Source organism: Neofelis nebulosa, chromosome 15 (genome assembly GCF_028018385.1).
Source record: "Neofelis nebulosa isolate mNeoNeb1 chromosome 15, mNeoNeb1.pri, whole genome shotgun sequence".
NCBI classification, from domain to species: domain Eukaryota; kingdom Metazoa; phylum Chordata; class Mammalia; order Carnivora; family Felidae; genus Neofelis; species Neofelis nebulosa.
In genome coordinates, this window is record NC_080796.1 from 41242304 (window position 1) to 41263449 (window position 21146).

Sequence of the window (21146 nt, forward strand, 5' to 3'; positions counted from 1 at the left end):
CCCTCCCCACCAAGACTTTCTTTTTTCGGTTTTGTTTTCCGAAGCAACATGGCTTTCACGCAGGGCCTGGTAATGAAATGAGATAAAAAGCCAGAGCAAGTGTTTAGAGCATTGCCGGGAGGGCTGGTCCCCCTCCTGGAAAGGCCGACTCAGTCGGAGCCGAGAAGCTGAGGCTGCCGATAACAGAATGCCTCGGGCCGGACAATGCATGAGGGACAGGAGCCCGGGAAAGGATGAAACCGGGAGGCGGGGGTTCCAGGTTGGGGACAAGGACACACAGGGGCCTCTTTTATCCTCTGTGGCAGGAGATAAAATCCACAGCCTGCCACACCGGCGCTTGGAAATTAATTCCTAAATTGTAACATGCACACCAGATCCGGGACAACTTGTGGGCTGGGGAATGACAATATCAAAGCCCCGGGAGCTAAGAGATAGATTTTATTTTCCCTGCTGACTCCCCATGCCCTTGAGATGAGGTACAGCCATCTCGCGGGCAGCCCACCCGGCCACGAGAGGGTCTGGTTGGGCATCCGGGTCCCATCCCCTGCCCCGGCTCAGGTGAGTAGAAAGGTGTCAGCCAGGACAGACGGGACCTCTCTGCTTGCTCCCCAGGACTGTCCCCAGCTGGTGCCCACGGAGGAAATCCTGATACCAGTCGGGGAGGTAAAGCCAATCACGCTTAAGGCTCGAAACCTGCCCCAGCCGCAGTCGGGCCAGCGAGGCTATGAATGTGTCCTCAACATCCAGGGGGCGGTCCACCGGGTCCCCGCCCTGCGCTTCAACAGCTCCAGCGTCCAGTGCCAGAACAGTTCGGTAAGAGGACTCGTGCTCGGGCCCCACCTGGAGCAGGCCTTTCTCTCACACCCATGCCGAGGCCTGGCCCTCCCCCTTTCCCAGAAACCTTCCCGGGTCCACAGGCTGGCCCCAGGAACAGAGGAGTGTGCAAGCATCTAGCGCCCCTCAACCAGAGCAGGGCAGGGTCATGGTGACAGAGGAGGCGGGGTTCTGTGCGGGCCCTAATGGTGGAAGTTGAGAGCTTTGTGTCCTTTCTGAGTTTAAGGAGACCTCTGGGCCTTCAGTGAACTTTCAGCCAAAGCCGGTGGACTCCACCGCAAACCCCCTTCCCCACTTAGGAATAACCCAGAGGAAACTGGGCCAGGAGCTCAGCAGAAATAGAATGGCGCGAGGGGAGGGGGGAGAGGGGAGGAGAGAGCGGTGAACTTCCAGAGCAGCAAGGGTTAAACCAATCCTGCATGCCAGACAGAGAGCACGAGGTGTTTAATTATAATACTAGCCCAGAGAAGATCTTTTTTATCTGCCAACTCCTGTCTCTGACTATGGGGGGTCAGCTGGAGATGCGGGGGGGGGGGGGGGGGGGGGAGGTGATGTGACAAAGGTGTTGAGGGAAGCTAATTCGCCTGGGAGAGATAAAGAGAATCTGGGCTTCTTATCAGGCGGCTGTCAGATTCCCAGGTCACAGGCGCTTGATAGAATTTGTAATCGGTGGAAGGCCGCCAAGTGCAAGGGGAAGGTGGGATGAGGAAAAAAAAAATGCAACAGGACAAAGGGAGGAAGGTGGCAGGAAGGGCCGGGGTCAAGAGGGCGGACAGTAACATGACATGCCCCGAGTGGCCAGGGCTGGGCGGGTCTCTGAAGGGGATTCCCAGAGGTCTTCCTCACTGAGAGGCAGGGGCTGGGCCACCAGAGGGCCAATTTCTGAAGCATGTGAAGGGCTTACAAGTCCCCTGTGGGACCAGCATGGGAGACAGAGCGGACTCCTGGCTACAGCCTGAGCCTTTAATGGTCGGGCTGATCAGATCTGTGACCAGAAGCTCTGAGCACTTTCCCTGGTGGGCTGTTGGCCGAAATAAAGCTCAAGTGCAGCCAGGAGACCCCTGCGGTGCCCAGCCCCCCTCCACCGCTGCACCCCTGGCTGTTGTGCACATGCTGTCCTCAGGACTCTGGTGGGGTTCGCAGAGCAGTACGTGAACTTGCTGCAGAGACCGGACTTGTATGTGAAGAGGCAGACAAGCTCTTGGGAAGACAGAGACAGGGACAGATGGTGGGGAAGGGCCGGCAGGGATGTCAGAGCAAGCACCTGGGGAAGGCGAGTGTGGGCTGGACCGGAAGAATACAGGCAAGTTGAAGGGTGGAGGCTGTAGGGAGAGAGAGGCATTCTTCACAAGATGTGAACTGATAAGAGCCAGAGAGGTGCCGGGGCAGGTGTGTTTGGAGACAGGCATCAAAGATTTCTGCAGGAGGGCAGTGGAAGAGAAATAAGCTTGGATTTGGATTATAGGGGGCACCGAACACCAAACTAAGGGGTTTGGCTGGATCCTGTTGGCATTAGTGTCTGGGAGTCAGGGAGGGAGCCATAGGGATAATTCAAGCAGCAGAAGGGGTTCCCCTGATTCTCCCTTTGCTCCTTCCTCAGCCCAGAGGGAGCCAGAATCCCTGGTTTCTTTCGGGCCGTAGTCCTGGTCCCCCGAGATGCCAGCAACCCCGTGTGATAGGGAACCTCACAAGCCATGTGCCCTCTGCCCCTCTCCCCACAGTACCAGTACGACGGGATGGACATCAGCAACTTGGCTGTGGACTTCGCCGTCGTGTGGAATGGCAATTTCATCATCGACAACCCGCAGGACCTGAAAGGTGAGCGGCTACTTCCGGGCAGAGTTTTTTGATCTTTTCGTGACCCCGGGAAAGACCGGGGCTGGAGGGATCAGAGCCAGCCAGCCGCGGTGCCATGAATAATACACTCCCTCTGTCAGCGGAACTCTTCAGAGGATCCTAAAGCAACGTTTGGAGCCATCAAAGGAGTCCTGTTGGGAACCCTGTTTTATTACAACCAGAGCATCCGCCAGGCAGCTGCCGGCTCATCGTATTTTTCTCTTCGGCTCCCAGAGACTTTGAAGTGTCTGTAGAACCTGACCTAGGAGAGCAGCAAACAGGAATGTCCTGCCAGTTTCCAGAGAAATAGAGATTCTGTTTCCAATTTGGGTCTGGTTCCCCTGTCCTTGGTCCTTCGCTGCACAAAGGTTTCTAAGGCTGCTCCCCTGGTCCTGAGGTGGGTAGGGGGGGACAGTGCCAGGAAGCTCAGGGTGGAGCTGGGCTGAGCTGAGAAGGACGCTCCATGAGGACCACCCTTATTTATGGCCCTATAAACTCATGGGCAGCTCCTCCCGTGTGCCAGGTAGCCAGCCGTACCCGCCACACGGCAAATATCAACATGCCACCCTGCTCTCAAGAGTGACAAAGGCGACTCCGATATTGTGAGCGCTTGCGGTGGGGAGGCATCCACTACGTGATTTGGGGGGATTATTTCCCTTAATCGTAACAGCCCTGAGATGTTTGTACTAGTATGAATCTCATTTTACAGATAAGGAAACTTGAGACCCAAAGAGGCTAAGAAATGGACCAAAGTGCTCGCCTCGGCAGCACATATCCTGAAATCGGACAGGTGCGCAGAGTAGCACGGCCCCTGAGCAGGATGACGGGAAAATTCACGAAGCATTCCAGACTGTTAAGACAAATAAGTGAAATCTTAAAAAAAATAAAAATAAAAAAAAATAAAAAGTCGAATTCACGCAGAGGGTAGGAAAGGGGTTGCCGGGGGCAGGGAGGAAATAAAGAGGTTGGTAAAAGGGTGCAGACTTTCAGCTCTAAGGTGATCAAAGTCTGAGGAACCTAGTGGAAACCATGGTGTCTGTAGTTGAGAGCAATGCTTTGTATAATTGCAATTTGCTAAGAGAGTAAAACCTAAATACATATTTGTAATTGCTCTCTCTCTATGTATGTGTAGGGTGATGGGTATGCTAATTAGCTAAGTGGGAGGATCCCTTTCACTATGTATATGTGTTTCCAATCATTATGGTATGGTATAATAACTTTAAATATCTTACGATTTCTCTTTGTGAGTTATACCTCGGTAAAACGGAAAAAGGAAAGAAAAAAAAAAAAATAGGCTGAATCAGAAAGTTAGAGCCAGGATCCAAAGCAAGGCTGTCCAATCTCAGAGCGCACGTGCTTGACCAGACAGACCACTGTCCTTCCAGTGGTTCAGACCACCGTAGGGCATGAAGCCTTCTCCCCCCCGAGACCTGTCTCCCTTACCATGAGCCACGTCTCACTACACTTCAAGTAGCTAGGGCTGCCCCAGCTTCTCCGTCAGCCTGATGGTTGCCCGTGGGTGCAGAGAGGGGCCAGGGCCACCAGAGGCCCCCCCCCCCCACAGGCTGTCATGGAAATCGATACCACTTTGGCTGGGAGAAAGAAATGGAACCAGGGAGATTTCTGTTCTACTTCTCAATACCCAGGCCAAATTTCCTCGCTGCTGAGAGATAGACATTCTCCCTGCTGAGGATCCGGGCTTAGTTCCCAGAGGTTGGCTTTGCACCTGGAGCTTAGAAGAAAACAGCCACATCCAAGCTCTCTCATCAGAACCCCCCCCTGGTGGCACTCAACAACTTGGGAGTGTGCAGGCACTGCTATCTCCACCTTCATCCCTCCTAGAGCCCAGTGTTTCTGGAAGCTGTGCACCGTGTTGGGTGGAGAAGGCCATGGTGTATACAGACTTGGGTTCTAGAATCCAAGAAAGCGGAATTCAAACTCCTGGCGTTTTCACTTAGTGAGGGATGAACTCAGACTATTTACTGTCCCTGCCTTGATCCCAATTTCCTCATCTGGGAAAGGCAGGAAGGGACGCCCTCCTTCTGGGGTCATCATGAAGACCAAATGAGGTGTTAGATGTGGACCATTTGTGCACATTAATAAATGCTCACCACGTCACGGTTCACTTGAAGAGTCCCGTTCCCCGCACTTTACCGTAAGAAGCCGCGGGCATGAGGATGTTTGAATGTATTCCCCATAGCTGGGATCACAGAGGGAGATGAGGACTAGAGCAGTAAAAAATGCCCCTCCCCTGGGGCCTGAACCTGACCTCCAGCACAGGCACTCAGGCCCCAGTCCTGAAAGCTTAAGTCTGCTTGACCAGGAGCGTTGAAAATGAGTCTCTGAGCATTCTACTCAAGATTCTGAATTCAAAACATCAGCAGGCAACAGCTGAGCCCCAGGCTCCCAAAACACATTTCTGCTGACTGGCCGGTCCAGGGCTTCTAAATCAGTAAGAGACAAAAGCAAAGGCAGAAGGTCTGCAGATTCCCAAAGTGACCTGTTATGCAGCCAGGTTGTCCTCTCTGGGGACCAGGAACAGGACTGGGTGGACTTTCTCTCCTCGTCAGTTCTGCCTGTACTTTGCAGGCCCCCCGGTCTTCCCTGAAGCCGGGCTGACCTCTATCCCAGACCAGCCAGGTCCCAGGGTATGGGCGGGATGCCTCTCTCTTCTCAGGCTCTACAGTCCAGCCGCCCACAGAGTTGGAATATCAGAACCCCAGCTTGGGGCACTAATCTTAGGAAGCTTCGAGAGTCGTGATATACCTCTTGGAGTTTCGTTTGTATCTGAAATGGGGCAATGAGTCCTTACCTGTTGTGATGAGGGCCACACGTGAGGAAGAAAGACTGTGCATAAGAATGTAGTGTGACTTTCACAGAAGAGAGAATAAGTGTGTGTGCCACATCAGGGGTATTAAGGCACTGTGCCAAGCACTTAATACACAGCACCCCAGTCAAACCTCACAAAAAAGCAACGATCACCTCCCCCCCCCCATCACACATTAAGTGGACGAGGTTCAAGGAGTTTACGTTGTGTCACGGAATGTGGTGACGCCACGATCAAAGCCCTGACACAATTCGGTCTGGAGCCAGAACTCTTAAATAACATTTTCTATAGTCCCTTTCAGCCACTATGAGGCTCAGTTTAGTATTAATCCGCCATCAGTGATTCTTGCGATGATAATGGTGATCGTTGGTGTTATCTGTGCTGGGGGGCGGTTTCTGTCTTGCCTCCAAGAAGAGGCCCGGCTGTGAGAGCACTCCCGAATCCCGTCGTGTCACCCCCTGTCTCGACAGTCCACCTCTACAAGTGCGCGGCCCAGCGGGAGAGCTGCGGCCTCTGCCTGAAGGCCGACCGGAAGTTCGAGTGCGGCTGGTGCAGCGGCGAGCGCAGGTGTACCCTCCAGCCCCACTGCGCCAGCCTCTCCAGCCCCTGGCTAGACTGGTCCAGCCACAACGTCAAGTGCTCCAACCCCCAAATCACCGAGGTGAGTCCAGCAAGTTCCCAGAGCCGGGATTGGATGGCCAGGCGCCGGCCCGGGGTGGGGGTGGGGGCGGGGGGTAGCGGGAGAGGAGTTCAAATGGAAGAATTGTTAAGTGTAGAGCACTTAATGTGGGGTGTGGGAAGCCTCTCTTGAGCGCCACGATGGCCCGTGTCCAGGCCCAAATGACAAGCCTCTGGATGTGTGTCCTCAGGCCAGCGCCTGAATGTGCGTGCACGTCGTGTGCACGTGCACACAAGGGAGGCAGAGCCAGCCCAGCCCCCACTGCCAGGCGGGCAGAGCCAGGTGGGGACGGGAAATTGGCTGCCTGATGGGTGCACGTTTTAGAGAGCAGGCTTAGCTCTTCTCAGCAGAAACGCGATTTGGGGAGCTGCAATTAGCTCAGAGTTGCAAAATTGAACACGGAAGAAGAAAGTCAAGGCAGGCGCTACATTGGCCACGGTGCCGTTTCCCAGGATTTACTCCCTGTCCCAATTTGTTTGTGCATTTTAATGGAAGGAAATAGGTAATTAATTATCCTGGGGGGAAAAAAATGATGCTTCCTGAATAGCAAATTGCGAAGGAAGATGAATAGATGATGTGGATGAAAATGCAGCTGCTCGGGGTTTGAATGGCCGGGGAGAGGAACAGTTGTATTTAACTTTGGGTGCATTACGCGTTCATCACTCTCGGCGGCTCCCTAGTCACCGACTGTCACTCGTGGTTTGAAACTTATTGCGCATTCCTTATGGTGATGAGGAGTGAAGACGGCCTGGGCAGGTAGCACTGTGGTCTGCTCATTTAAGAAAGCAGCGACAGGCTGCTCCTTTCCTGCCTCTTCCCTGAGTGGGATTCGCTGCCCTTTTTCCCGGCTCGTTTTCCTTATTAGCCGCAGAAAGCACCTTGGGTCCCTGCCTATGTCACGGGGTATTGAGCAGTTCCTGGCGCATCCCTGCGACCATGTTGAAACTCCAGATCAGTAGAAGGACACCCCTCAAGATCAAATGAGTGTTGCTAACCTACAGATGGTTGAAGATGGAGTGTTTCTTTAGGGTGCTAGGTGCTGTCTCGTTTAATCCCGTGACTACCATGGGAGGCATATAGTCTCACCTCCATTTTACAGATGAAGAGAATGAGGCTCAGAGGAGTAGAGTGGTTGCCCCAGATAAGTGGCAGAGCCAGTATCAAAGTCCAGATTTATTTCCTTATAGAGCCATTTGTAAAATCTCTGATTTGCCCAAGTGATGTGGAACAGGAAGCAAGGTGTCCTCTTCCTTGAGAGCCAACCTTCCTTCCTAGCTGACGTAGGCCAGGCAGATGCCATCCACCCACGTGGCGGCATACCCAAGGGAAAGCACAACACTGTGTCTGGCACCACCTAGGTTCTCATTCATCTTGGTAGGAAGATGCTATGATGGTGTAGACGCTGTCCGTTGAGCATCAGGCTTCCTCAATTTTGTTTCTGTCTTGGGCACGACCGTGATAGTGCCCACTGACTCCAACCTGTGCCCTAACCTCGCTGGGCAAGGGCTTACAGGAACTTCTGATTGGTGGTGCCCCAGCCTCTGCCCTCAGACAGCCGGCTCCTTGAGCTGCTCAGGGCTCCTTGCCTTCTCCCTGATTCTAGTGATTTCCAGCAACTGCTGGCCTGGGAACATGTTCCGCCCTGTAAATCTTGCAGCTGCCGTTGTCCGTCTCTGCGTCTCTGCGTCTCTGCGTCTCTTTGCCTGTGGTACAGGGGAGCTTAAATTAGGCAGGGACTCGCTTCCATCAGCACCTCTCACCTCCCCCAACCCTGGCTGCTGCCGTCCCGTCTACTCCCCGACTGGCAGGGGCGCCTTCCCAGCCCTGAGGCAGGCTTCTCCCTGGGAAATCTCTGCCTCGGTGCTGCCCCTGCTCACTGACCGGGGACTGACGGGCTGCTCCCTTCACAAAGGACACCCAAGCTACATGATGCTAATTAACCCCCTGAGGTAATTAGGCTGTAATTGATTTTCCCAGTGAACGTTAACAGCAGGAGTTGGAGGCCCCAAGCAGTGGGGTCTCCTGTTGGCATTTTTTTCAAACAGAGGCTATAGAGAAATGAAAGATACTCTTTGGGGAAAAGGAGAGACAAATCCATGCTGTGTCTCAAGCCACGCAGGGGGACATCATTCTGGACGGGACATGTAGGAGGGAGGATCCAGGCCTGGAATATCGTATTCACTATTATCAGGAATATTTTCTTTCATTTTGTGTCTCCTTCCCTCAGCCTACCCTCTTTCCCCTGTAAAAGTCATCTTCAAGTTTTTCTTAACTTTAAAGTTTTGAAATAATTTTAGACTTATAAAAAGGTACAAAAATAGTCCAAAGAACTTTCATATACCCTTCACCCAGATTCTCCAAAATTAACATCTTACATAACCGCAGCGCAATTATCCAAATCAGGAAATTAACATTCATACAATAATGCCATGTAATACACATGCCTGATTTACATTTTGCCAGTTGCCCCACTGATTGTCCAGGATCCAATCCAGGGTCACATGTGACATTCTGTTATCATGTTTCCTCAGTGCTCTAATTCTCAGTCTTTCTTTGTCTTTCATGACCTTGATACTGTTGAAGAGTATGAGACAGTTGTTTCGTAGAATATCCCTCAATTTGGGTATGGTTAATATCTCCTTATGATTTAATTTAGGGTATATATTGTTGGCAAGGAGTACTAAAAAAAAAAAAAATGTGGAATACATGTCAAAAGGGCACAGGAACCAACTTGATTTGGCCCCAGGGGCCAAATCTGGGCCCGTCTGTGCAAGAAAATACATAATGATACTAGTTGACTTTAGCAATAGAATAAAATCAGAATCTATGGTCCTTATTGATATAAAGAAACAACGGGGGAGAAAGGAAACCCTTCTTCATATTAGAAGTCTGACTGAAACATGTAAAAGGACTTAGGGAAATAGAAAATCATCAGTTGGCAAAATTCACAGTAATAATTATTTCAGGAAAAAAGGCCAATGAATTGGTGAATGAAAGTAGGGTGAAAAATAGGATGTCGGCCGTCTTGAGCCATCGCCTCCCAAGGTATGTACTAATTACAACAAGAAAAAATAGTAACTTTACAGAGAAGAAAGCTGGTAGACACTACCTATACGAGGTGATCAAAGATAATGTCACCAGTAATGGGAAAGAAGCAGCCTCATGTGTCTGTGGCATCTCTTACCAAAAAGGTATCCTTTGCTAAAAGTAACTTTGAAGAAGAATCAGCTCCTTTTCTTTACCGTAGCTTCCCGGGCTACTTCCTTGACACTGGCACAGATCTTTTAATCTTTTAATCTCTTAATAATCCGTATTCTGTGAGACCCAGGCCCTTCTATATGTTCCTCCCCCCTTGTCTCTGGCCGTTGCCTTGCAAATGTGCGGCCTCGCACATGTGTGCCTGCAAAACTGCAGGCCCACGTGCAAGAGCCATTTACGACGAAGATCCTTCTGGAGGGGTGAAAAGGGGAAGGATTCTAGGACGGCCTCGTGGTGTCTGTTGGAGACAGCAGAATTCCCAATGCTGGAAACCAGTGGGGACCCGAACGGGCACTGCCCTGTTCAGGGGCCTGGAAATCAACGAGAGATGACCTCAAGTGAGTCCTGCTTTAGGAAAAGGAGTGGGCTCCAGCTGAGTTGAGCGGACCGGACCGCTGTGTTCCTCCTTAACCCTTTCTTACCCAACTGTGTCCATGGCAACCAAGCCCATCCCGAGAGACCCGTCTCCTGTGACAGCTTCATGTAGGACAAGTCTTACAGCCTCCCGAATTTCCCAGTTTATATAAACTTCAGGTTAGAGACCCCCTCAGGACCCAGCGTCTGCTCCTTCCCAGTCAGCCCATGGTGTGATAATGATGCTGTCCCCCGTGGGAGGCATCCCAAGCTGCTCTCGTCCTCACCGTCATCCTGGCGTCTGTGCACCTGTCACCTGTTCAACCCCAGGAACAGGAGACGCGCAGAGGTTCGGGAAAGCCCGCGACACGCCTGGCCCACCACGGTGCTGCGCCTCCAGACCTGCCAGGACCCCAAAGGGGAGGACATCGCAAGCCACCCCCTAGAAAGGAAGGCTCAGAAGAAGCATTTTCGGAGAAGCTGCGAAGGGCAGAATTGGGCAGAAAGGGGAAAGAGACCGAGTATGTAATTGGGAAGAAAAATTTAGGAAGGTTCAAGGGGATCTAGAGCTCAGGTGACAGAGGTCTCCACTCCGAGTGGGTACGTTGGTCGGCGAGGGCCGCGGGGACAGAGCACCCCCAGCCGGGTGGCTTCAACAGCAGAAACGAGTTGTGTCACGGTTCTGGAGGCTGGAGTCCCGGGTCCAGGTGCTGGAGGTGGGCTCCCTCTCAGGGCCGTGAGGAAAATCTGCTCCGTGCCCCCTCCCCTAGCTTCTGGGGGCTTGTGGTGTCCTTGGCCTGTAGACACATCGTCTACATCTCCGCTTGCATCTTCTCATGACCTTCCTTCTTGTGTCTGTCTCTATTTTTTTTTTGTTTGTTTGTTTGTTTAAATACGGATTTCAGCCATATTGGATTAGGGCCCACGCTAGCGACCTCATTTGAACCCGATTGCCTCTGGAAAGTACCTGTCCCCAAATACGTCACTTCCTGAGGTAACAGGAGCTACGGTTTTAACTTGAATTTGAGGAGGATAAAATTCAACACATAACAGAGCATTGCGGTGAATAAAAACCCTCATTGGATGAGCGACTACTGGATATGTGCTGTGCTAGCCTCGGAAGTTATCGCATGGATAGGCGAGGTCTGGGAGGGGAGGCAGGGGCTGCAACCTCTCACTGCAAAGCCCCAGCCTATCCCTCAACATGAGCCACCTGGAAGAGGCTGGAATCTGCTCGTCCTGCAGGCCACTCTGCTTCCTCCGAAGGGCCTAAGACAGAAAGTTCTAATCTACACCCTTTGCTTTTGTCTCCCGTTTCGAAAGAGGGTAGCACCAGGGATCTAGGTCTTGACACCTAATGAGGACACTTACCTCAGGCCAGGGACCAGAACAGATGATCCATATCCTAGTTCTTGGAGTATTAATAATAACAGTCAGGCTCGACTGTGCCCCAGGACCTTTGCGTATCAACTCAACCTGACAATCCTTCAAGATACCTACAATTATCTTCATTTAAGAGTTGAGGAAACAGTGCTTAGGGAAGTAAATAATTTGCCCAAAGTCACCCATTTGGTTAGTGGCAGAGCGAACTCAAAACCAGGACCTTCCGACTCCAGAATGCAGACTTTCCCCACCACACATACCGCCTGTCTTGGTCAGAGGGATAAAGGGATCTTCCCTGGCTATACACTTTTCCACCTCACTCCACCCCAAGTGGACCAAAAATATCTTGGCATTCTCTTGGAAGGCCTCAGGAGATGCCAGAAAAACTGGGAGCACTGGCTACCCTTTGTGTTGGGCCTTAAAATAACCTGTCTTCCTACACATAATTAGGTCTACACTTGATCCTATGAGTGGTGAGGGGGCAGGAAGTGCATTTTGGGGTTGTGTTTAAACTTAGGGTGACTCCTTCTTACCTGTACGGGATGGATGTGACTTTCATTATGTATGTTTATAAGAGTTATCAGACTTGATTTCATTGGTTTCTGATGGTGCCTGTCAGCGGGATGGTGGCTGAGATGAAAGTAGGAAATTACCAAGCCTGGTAGTTCTTTCTTTCCAAGCATCTCAGCTGGATGAGAGCCCAGAGGATGGAGGCCAGGTGGCTCGCACCTGCGGGTGACAGTAGAGATCACGGTGAAGAATAAACAAAGCTGGCTTGAAACGCCAGGGACCCATCTCCAGTGTTGGGGTCCTCAGGGATTGACCAGGAACCCGTCACCGTCTGGGTACCAGAGAATATCCCTGTGTGTGTCTGAAGTCACCTGCCGTGTCGCCCCGTAAGGGCACACTGGTGCCAGGCTGTAGGGATGCTGGTTTTGCAGTCATCTCTCCACTGACCACATCGTAGATTTTACTTTGTGAATATTTCAGTGTCACTGGCGTACCCAGTCCCCTCACTGGCTCATGCTCAGGGAGGACAAATTCTCTTTAACACTGTCTTAGGTGTGTGTACCTGGGAAAGAAAAGCAAATGTAGAAAACCATGTACATCCTCTCTAAAACCAAGCCTAAGTAATAGTTGAGACAATATTTGTCTGAGATGATCCATTGTTCTTGCATTCCTTCTGTTCTCCATTTGCCCAAATAATTTAAAGTAGGTTTCCCCCCGCCCCCCCACCCTGGACTCTTCTGTTGTGAATGCATTTGTGAAGTTGTTCAGGGAGTTAGACATTTACAAGCATTTATCTGTAAGGCTGCACCAAATCTCTGCAGGAAAGGCCAAAAGCCACCTGCCCAGGGCCAGGAAGACTCGCTGCAAAGTTCCTAACAAATAAATAAATACGTCAGCCAGCTTTCCTGAGAAACGAGTCAGCGCTCTGATCTCCCCGTTCATTTATTTGCAGGCCTCATTAATATAACATCACTGCAACAAACAGCTAACGGGGGATGGTGTCAGGATGAATAATGGAGTTACTCTGCTGAGATAACAATTAGGCTTTGAATGTACTATCAGCTAAGACAGAGCCAGCAAGGATTCGCGCCGGGTAGGAGAGCTGGTGCCACCGAGGCCAGAGACTCAGAGCTATCAGCTGGGCTCTGGCCTACCGTGAAGAGTGTGCACACTCACATGCACACGCGTGCTTACGCACACACACACACACACACACACCGAAGTTGGAAAAAGATGTGACGACTTGCCGTCTTGCATCCAGCTTCCAGGTGTCTCTGGCCAAGAGCCCAGAGGCCATCAAAATCTTTAGGCACAAAGTTGGCCCCACTGCCCTCGAAAGTCAGGAAAACTCTAAGCAACAGGAAAGGAGTAAGTGGATTAACCAGGAGAGGATTAGCTTTCTATATACCCCCGACATGTCCTCACTGGCTTGTCCTGATTAGGGGGCCATTTGGGGCAGGACCCTCTTGATACCCGTCTCAGACACAGGAAATTTTAATACAAAGCAGGTCCGTCAGTTGGGGGTGGTTCCTCCTGGAGCAACTTCTCTGGGACACCCCCCCCCCCCACCGCCACCCGCCCCCCCGGGCTGCTCTGGGAGATTCTGATGTCACTCTCTCCCATGTCCTCTTAAGGACCCAGTCTAGGGTGCTGACAGCCTGCCGGAGACCTGCAAAGCGCTGGACTGGCCCAGGGGAGAGGCAGCCGACACCATGCTGGGCCATCTCTACAGCAACCAGCCACTTCTTTGGACTCCAGCTAGCCTGGCTTCTGCCCAGATTTCTTCATCATAAAATAGCAATAAGAAAAATAATAGCTAACTCACTGAACGCTTATCTGCCGCTCAGAACTGCACTTAGCACCTTACGTTATCTCGTGTAGACCTTACGACAACCTGCGAGGTAGGAGCTTTAGCCCCATTTTACAGATGAGGAAACCAAGGCACTGTGAGGGGTGACAACTTTAGCAAAGTCACACTGCTACAAAGTTCTAGAACCAACAGTTAACCTTCAGCTACTTGGCTCTAGAGGCCCCTCGTGTGACCCGTATACTCTTTTTCCTGGGCTCACTTAGGAAAACAGAACTCTCAGTCCACGGGGCAGGAGGGGGGAAAGGGGCTGGCACCCAGCTCTTTATCCAGCCTGCTGCAGAGATGGAAAGAAAGCCAGTGGTCCCCATGCCTGGCATCACGTGGAGAGGCTGAATGTGAATGGGCCCGGGGCAAGGTGACGAAGGGGCAGGGCCCAAGGGGGCGTGTGTACATTCGCAGGGGCAGGGACAGAGAAGAGGGAGGGGGAAGCTCCCAGAAGCTCAGAGACAAGGCAGTGACCAGCAGAGCCAGGGGCAGAGCTTCTTGGAAAGCAGCAAGCTCTGGCCTGAGCCAAGGGGGAGGGGCTGGGGGACCTCAGCAGAGGGAAACCCACGAGCAGGCTAGGGCGTGAGTGCCCACCACTGATGACCCAGGGGTCTCTTCCCGGACAAGAAGGGGTCATCCTGTCACCCCTCGAACCCCTAGCCCGCAGGAGCCCCCAGCTCCGCCCTCCGGAGTGGCCCCGGCAGCACTCCCCGGGCTGCCAAGCCCTGAGGCCTGGGGCACCTCGCTCTCCGCTCCCCGGTGCAGCCCCTCGGAGCTCCCCAGCTGTAATTAATCGGCTGCATCTGCCGTCGCCCTTGGGCGGCTTTGTGGCACAGTTCCCTCCGAACCTTCAATTAGTGGCTGTGAGAATCAGGGCAAGGGGAGCGTCGCGGCGGCTGCTTTCCAGGTCACGGCACCCACGGTGGAAAACAAACATGTCGCAGTCTGGCAGGAGCCCAGATTCGGCTGGGGTGCTCTGGAGCTCGGTGGGGCTCAGTCGGGCTGTGCGGCTGGCAGGTGGGGTCTGGGTGGGTGCGGAGGTGGCTCCCCAACAAGAGGCGCCGGGAGGCTTTGAGAGGGCCCAGCGGGAGACTGCGAACCCCCTTACGATGAGCACACGCCAGCCACATCCCACATCCCACTGCCTGCTCATCCTGGCTTGCGATCAACGGATAGAGTACTTGGCTTAGATGTGGACCAGTCACCTGTATACCCGGGCACGGTCGGGGACTGCTTCCGGGGCACCGTGTAAGGCTGCTGGACTGAGCCCTCTGCCCAAACACCTTTCCCACATTCTCCTTCTGAATGCTGCGCAGAGACAAACTTCTCATCCTACAATGGGCTAAAAGGCCAGTACTCTTAAGGCAAGGTAATAACACAACTTAAGTTCCCATTAAGATGCAAATAAAGGTTTCTTTAGGGAGAAGAGACTAGCAGGGTGGGAGGTACCTAAAATAGGGGAAGGGACCCCAGGGAGGGGGAACAGAAAAGACACCTGGGAAAGAGACCAAGGTTTCCCCTCCCTCTGGGATTTGCCCAGGGCTGGCCTGGTTAATGGTGTATGTGACAAGCGGAGGGAAGTCACCTGCGCACGCCCTCCTTACTACACACCCGGCAGGCCTTTGCTCAAGCCACAAGCCTACTTTGGGTCATTACACTCTCAGAGGATGCCTGGACGTCCAAGGGTCCAAAGGAAAGCAGCTGAAATGATCAAAGGGTTTAGAAAACAAGATCTTCCAACAAAGGGCTAACAGAATTACAGAAGCACAGGCCAGGGGTGACTTAATTGCTGTCTTCAGTATCTGAAAGATGTCTGATGAGGAGGCAGCTGTTCAGTCCTGCATTCAATGAGGAATCACACCAGAAATTGGCTTAAATTGAAGGAAGAGAGATTGCAGGAAGGACTTCTTGAGATTCCGTTACAATACTACATCACTCCCAAGCCGCACAGACACCTCCATTCTTCCAGCTGTCATTATAGAACACAGTTTGTCCTACAATCTGGCGGGACCAGCGTTTCCCAGTAACAGAGAACGGGGGATATTTACCGAAGGCTGCCATGTTGCAGGCCATGTGCTAAGTGTCAGGTTGCTAAGCAAAAGTGAGACTGTCTCTGTCCCAAGATAGTTACTGTCTCATTGAGAAAAGAAGCAGCTTACAGCCCGGCGGGGCCATTACCTTCTTGGGCGTGTTCACGAAGGGCCAAGGGAGTGTAGGAGAAGGTGCTACCGAATCTGCCCGAGGGGGTCCGAGGAAGCATCACAGGGGCGCATCTTTCAGCAGAGCCTTGCAGGAGAGGTAGGCATTTGTCAGTGGACTTGCTGGACCGGCAGGGGGGATGGAACATCGCCTTTAGACCCTATGGGCCTGGGGATCCTTAGCTGTCCCCGGGAGCATACGAGATACGTAAGAGAACTAGAGTTCTGGGGAGTAGGTGGGGAGGAGTGCACAGTGGGAGTCGGCACAGAACATAGGGGTGAGAGAACCCCCTTCACCCCCACCCAGCAAGAGCAACTTGCTTCTGGGCACATCGTTACCTCATCACCTACTTCTGAGGTCCACAGGCAAGAAGTCAGATTTCCTGTCCACGGTATAATATGGGTTGGAAAGCATGGGATTGAAGTGGTCCATATCTCAAGATCCCAGCTGATTTTAGAGGTTCCCAGCTCCTCTCCCCATCGCTCCACACCCTCACTACCCACACTCACACACACTCGTACACATCCCAGACTGTCAAACCATTTGTTTGTGTGGGTGTCTCATTCAGAATTACTTTCCTGGAAGAATTCACTGAGTTCATTGTGAAATGCTGTGCCTACCCCAGAATGGCTGATTGCCAGGGGAAAAAGAAATGGCAAAGAGGGAGGGAAGAAAGAATGAAGACCATTCCAGACAGGGCCTGTGTCCTCCCCCAATTTATTCTGGGTGAAAGGGTGATGTCTGGCTCAGAGTCTGCTTCTGTGCAGGGCCCAGAGTCCACCAAAGCCAAGGTCCTGTCCTCAGCAGCATGGACAAGCTCAGGCTCTCTCCTGTCAGCCCCCGGGCAGCTCTCTCTACCCCCATCACTCCAGCATCTAAGCTCCCGGGTCCCTTTGGCCTCCTTCCAGAGGAACAGAAAAGATTCCCATCATCTCTAAGCTCCCTACCAACACCACCAATCCCATGTTTTTGTGATCTGGGAAGGCACAGGTGCAGGGGGAACACCAGGGAGGAAATTGCAATTGTCAAGACCCGCCCTCTAAAACCACCATCATATTAGGGATTTTCCAGATGTTGTCTTCCTTAACCTTCAGAACATCCCTGTGAGGGGGGGAGCATTGTTATCTGTTTTCTGATAAGGACATGGAGATTGAAGGTCACATAGCTCATGCCTGTCAGAGGGAAAATTCAAATTCTAGTCTGTCTTACTCTCTCCCTGCACCGACGCTACTCAAGTCTCAGATGGGCTCTCTTCCCTGCCCCGCAGTAGCCAGCAGCCCACGAGCCATCTGAAACCAGAAGCCAAGACCTGTGGATCTGGTCACCATCCCAGCCCTGTCTTGATTCCCCTCTGTCAGTGGGGGGATCTATCTAACTCCCGCCCTGCCTTTTCACCCTCACCTCTGCTGGAGCCCCACTACTGCCTGATCTGGGAGGCCTTCCTTGTAGTTCTGCCAGCAGAGGACTCCACCAACCTGCCTCATTATAGACCCGTGTCATTCTCCCAAGAGAATCGAGCTCTGCAGATGCTACACTGACCATTCTGCAATCTAACGCTACTTGGGAGAGAGAGCCTTTGTGGGCAATCTCCAGGGTAGACTTGGGACCCCGCTGCCTGGTCCGAAGTGGTACATATTTTTTTCATATAATTTATTGTCAAATTGGCTTCCATACCACACCAGTGCTTGTCCCCACAAATGCCCTCCTCAAAGCCCATCCCCCATTTTCCCCTCTCCCCCACGCCCCTGAAGTGGTATCTTAAAAGATCCTGTTCACATTCTCTCTGGAGAATACGTCATTTTCCACCAAGCCTCCCCTCTGTAGCTTCTCCCCAATACTTGGTCCTGGGAAAAACGAGGAAAATAGGATGCCTGGGTTTTTACCACCCCAGACCACCACACGGACATCAAGGCCCTTGTACTCATTCTCAGAGTCTCCTCGAAGCCCTCAGGTCGTTAGGGCACGTTTCCTGCAGGATACCTTTCTCTGCGCCTTTATGCCCTGAGCCCAGACCTCCACCTTGACTCACTCTGATTTTAAGCTGGCGGAGAGCAAGTGAGGTGCAAAGGCACGGAGATTTCTGAAGTGCATTGCGTGGACAGGAACCGCTGGTATCTGGGTAGAACATGGACATAGTATAAGAGAGCAGATGTGACTGAAGAATTAACGAAGATCAGAACCTGAAGGACAGGGGCACCTGGGTGGCTCAGTCAGTTAAGCATGTGACTCTGGCTAGGTCACGATCTTGTGGTTCATGAGCTCAGACTCTGTGCTCAGACAGCTCAGAACCTGGAGCCTACTTCGGATCCTCTCTCTCTCTCTCTGTCAAAAGTAAACATTAAAAAATATATATTAAAAAATAAAAAAAAAAAACCTTTAAGGACAAGTGCCAAGCCAGGAATTAGGGACTTTGCCTTAACAGTGGTCAGAGCCATTACAGGTTTTCAGAGCAAGCAACTAGTAACCTGCCCAAGTATGTGTTCGTGAAGGTCACCTGGTGGTAGGAGGAAGTTCGATCTAATGGGAGAACATGGAAACCCTTGCCGTTAGCGTGAGTGAGAAGTAGGGGACCTGTGCTCAACACCGACTCAGGAAGACAGAGTGGGGCACAGATTCCAAAGAGGCCAGGGAGTAAGATCTCATAGTGCCTGGTGACTGTTATTTATTGTACGTGGTAGGGGAGGGAAAGGAATCCGTTGAAACCACTTGGAAGGTTCCTGGCTGGGTGCACAGTGATTCCATTAACCTTGAAAGAGAATCTGTGAGGATAATCAGGTTGGGGGTGGAAGGAGGAAAAATTAAGAGTTCATTTTTAGACATGGTGAAATTTGAGGTGCCTGAGGGACACACATGGGGAAGTAGAGATGTCCAGTAGCAATTGGATATATGGATATGGAGCTCAGGAGAGAGGTCTGTGCCAACGATATAGATTTTGAAAGTCATCCCTAATGGAGACCTTGGGAATCCTTTTGCAAATCAAATGCTCACCACCTCATCTATGTTTGGAAAATCCTGACTTTAACACATCAGTTTTGTTCGAAGCAAGGAAGATATAAGCTATGTCCCTTGTAAGTCCTAGAACAGGGTGCTTACTTAGAGCCTTGACCCCTAACTCCTTTGCCACCTGCCCCAGGTGCTGGCAGCATGGTGCATAGCATATGCTATGTGGGAAAGAAGACCCCGGGGACCCAGTATTCCCCAGGTATTTGCCAATGACCTAGGAGGACTCTGATTCTCCACGTTCGGATTCCAGCAGCTGGTAAGCTAGCTTAGAAGTGATCAGGCTGGTGTCTCCACACCCCAGACTAGCTATCTCTTTGGCATGCGTCTTCATGCCAAGATTATAACACTTGCTAATGACAAAAAAAAAAATAACAATAATAATAATCTTTCGTCTCTAAACAATATAAGCTGGCGTATGCCTCTGAGCAGCTCTGTGTTGGCAAATGCAAACTCCTCCAAGTGACCCTGGTCATGTCTCGGACCCCAGCCCTTGAATGTCAGAAGGGGACACTGCAGCGACTTACCAGCTGAAGAAAGCGGCCTCGCAGAAGCTGCCAATGCCGCCAACTATCCACAATCCAATCCCCACGCACTACCTGCAAGATGGAAATATTTTTAGCTTTTCCAGAAAGATTTCGTTTCACAGTTTTTCTGAAAGGTTGTAATTAACTGCAGCGAGCAAAAGAATGTATTTTTAAAAATAAAAGTGGGGGAAGGAGCGCAAACCGATCCCCACAGTTTTGCCAGTTACTTTTGGTAGGTGGGTTCTTGTCCTCCAGGTGGCTGGGGGAGGGGTGAGAGGAGCCAGTGGGGTTCCTTCAAGTGGATCAAAGGAGAACCCGGGCAGTCAGATTTGCTCAAAGCAAATTCTTTCCTACTGATGTCTCCTGCAGGGGCGTGGAAACATCCCCTTCCCTGGTCCTCATTAACAAGGGTCCATCTCACAGAGCCCGGGAGGCCCAGGTTGCAGAGGAAACGGCACCAGGGGAGGGTGCAACTGCCAAGATCCGGTTCTGGTTAATTTCAGAATCCCCAGGGACAGGAAGGCTGTGGGGCTACCTGTTCCTCCTGCCAGCTTCTCTCTCTCCAAATTGTTCTGCTTCCCCCCACTCACGCCCAACACACAGAGATGCCTCTGAGCTGCCTCCACTATCCCACCCTTGATTCGTTTCATGAATCTTGTTTATTTTTATTCCTAAGGTGGGATATTTTATTCCCAGAAAAGGGAGTGAGAGCCTCAGACAAGGTGACTTGGGTGAAATGGGCCGTCCAATGAGAGAGTTCCTCCCCCCAGGGAGGGAAGGAGGCTCCACCATGTGAGAACTGAAGAAGAGGGTGGGGGGTCAGGAAGTCTGAGTTCGAATCCTGACTGTGCAGCCAACTTCCCGAGAGCCCAGGAGTGGGCCTGGCAGAGAGGGAGGCCTGTTCCAGTCCTCCTACCGACGATCGTGTCTTCTCTGCCCACTGTCACCTGGGGATTCACGGCCAAGATGGTTGTACAACTCATGGTGCCCACATCACAGGAAGAGCGCAGTGCCCCTTTGGGGAACAGAGAGGAGGGAAAAGTCTCCAGAACCTTTTATAGCATTTCATTGTATTGACTTGTCATCTCTGCCCCAGGGCACACTGGCCCCACTGGGTGTCCCACCAGGATGAACAGGGTTTAATGGGAGGCTCCCAGTGGGGCTCAAGCACAGAAGGTCCCGGGCTACAACTCTGCCCAGACACTCCATTTGGGAGATTCTGGTGGACTCTTGGCCTTGACCAACCCACCCTTCCCTCTCTCCTTCCCTCCCTGTCTTGCCTTTCTTACGGTGTAGTGAAAAGAGCCTTGGACTTTTTTTATAACTGTATGTATGAGTTGTACGAGAATCTGCGTATAAGATACTCTGAGCCTGCTTCCAGTGATTGAGTTCACTTCTAATTTCCTCCTACTTCAGATAACTGTGGACCACAAAGGATAAACTTACTCGCTGGGATCTATCTGTTCTGTCCCAAAGAGCGGCATTTTTCCAAGAGCCTGATCTAATCCCAGAGAGAAATTTACACCATGGGAGAGCCTGATTCTGCCGTTGGGCCCGAGCAAAATGAGACAGCATTTGGTGACTGAATTAGGAAATGAATAACTAGATACATGATCCTCGTTAATGAGAAGCCAGGAAAATTTGGGAGATCCTAAAGTTATCTTTTTCATGGTTCTGCCATGCATCCTGGGCTGTGTTTTTGCAGCCCATGTCCGACACACTTTCCATCTTGAATCTTACCCCTGAAGCAGCACCTAATCTTGGACTCCTCTGGACTCCCACAGCTTCCCTCCGAATCTACCTTATCACTGTGTGCGTGCCCTGCATCAGGGAGCGTTATGTATGGCTCCCTTTTTATCTCTTCCTCCTGGACCAGAAGTTCCT

At 51.7% G+C, this 21146-nt stretch overlaps 1 protein-coding gene across 3 annotated transcripts in view; it reads left to right on the forward strand.

Moving 5' to 3' along the window:
* Positions 1-21146, forward strand: part of PLXNA2 (plexin A2) — a 207053-nt gene that overhangs the window by 150950 nt on the left and 34957 nt on the right. For 2 of the 3 annotated variants that reach the window (XM_058701454.1, XM_058701452.1), the window contains exons 10-12: positions 613-813; positions 2556-2652; positions 5968-6158. In XM_058701454.1, coding sequence (XP_058557437.1) covers positions 613-813; positions 2556-2652; positions 5968-6158 — 489 coding nt within the window. Of the gene's footprint in view, positions 1-612; positions 814-2555; positions 2653-5967; positions 6159-13315; positions 14152-21146 lie in introns of those variants that run through there. The other variant, XM_058701455.1, reaches the window with a different exon arrangement.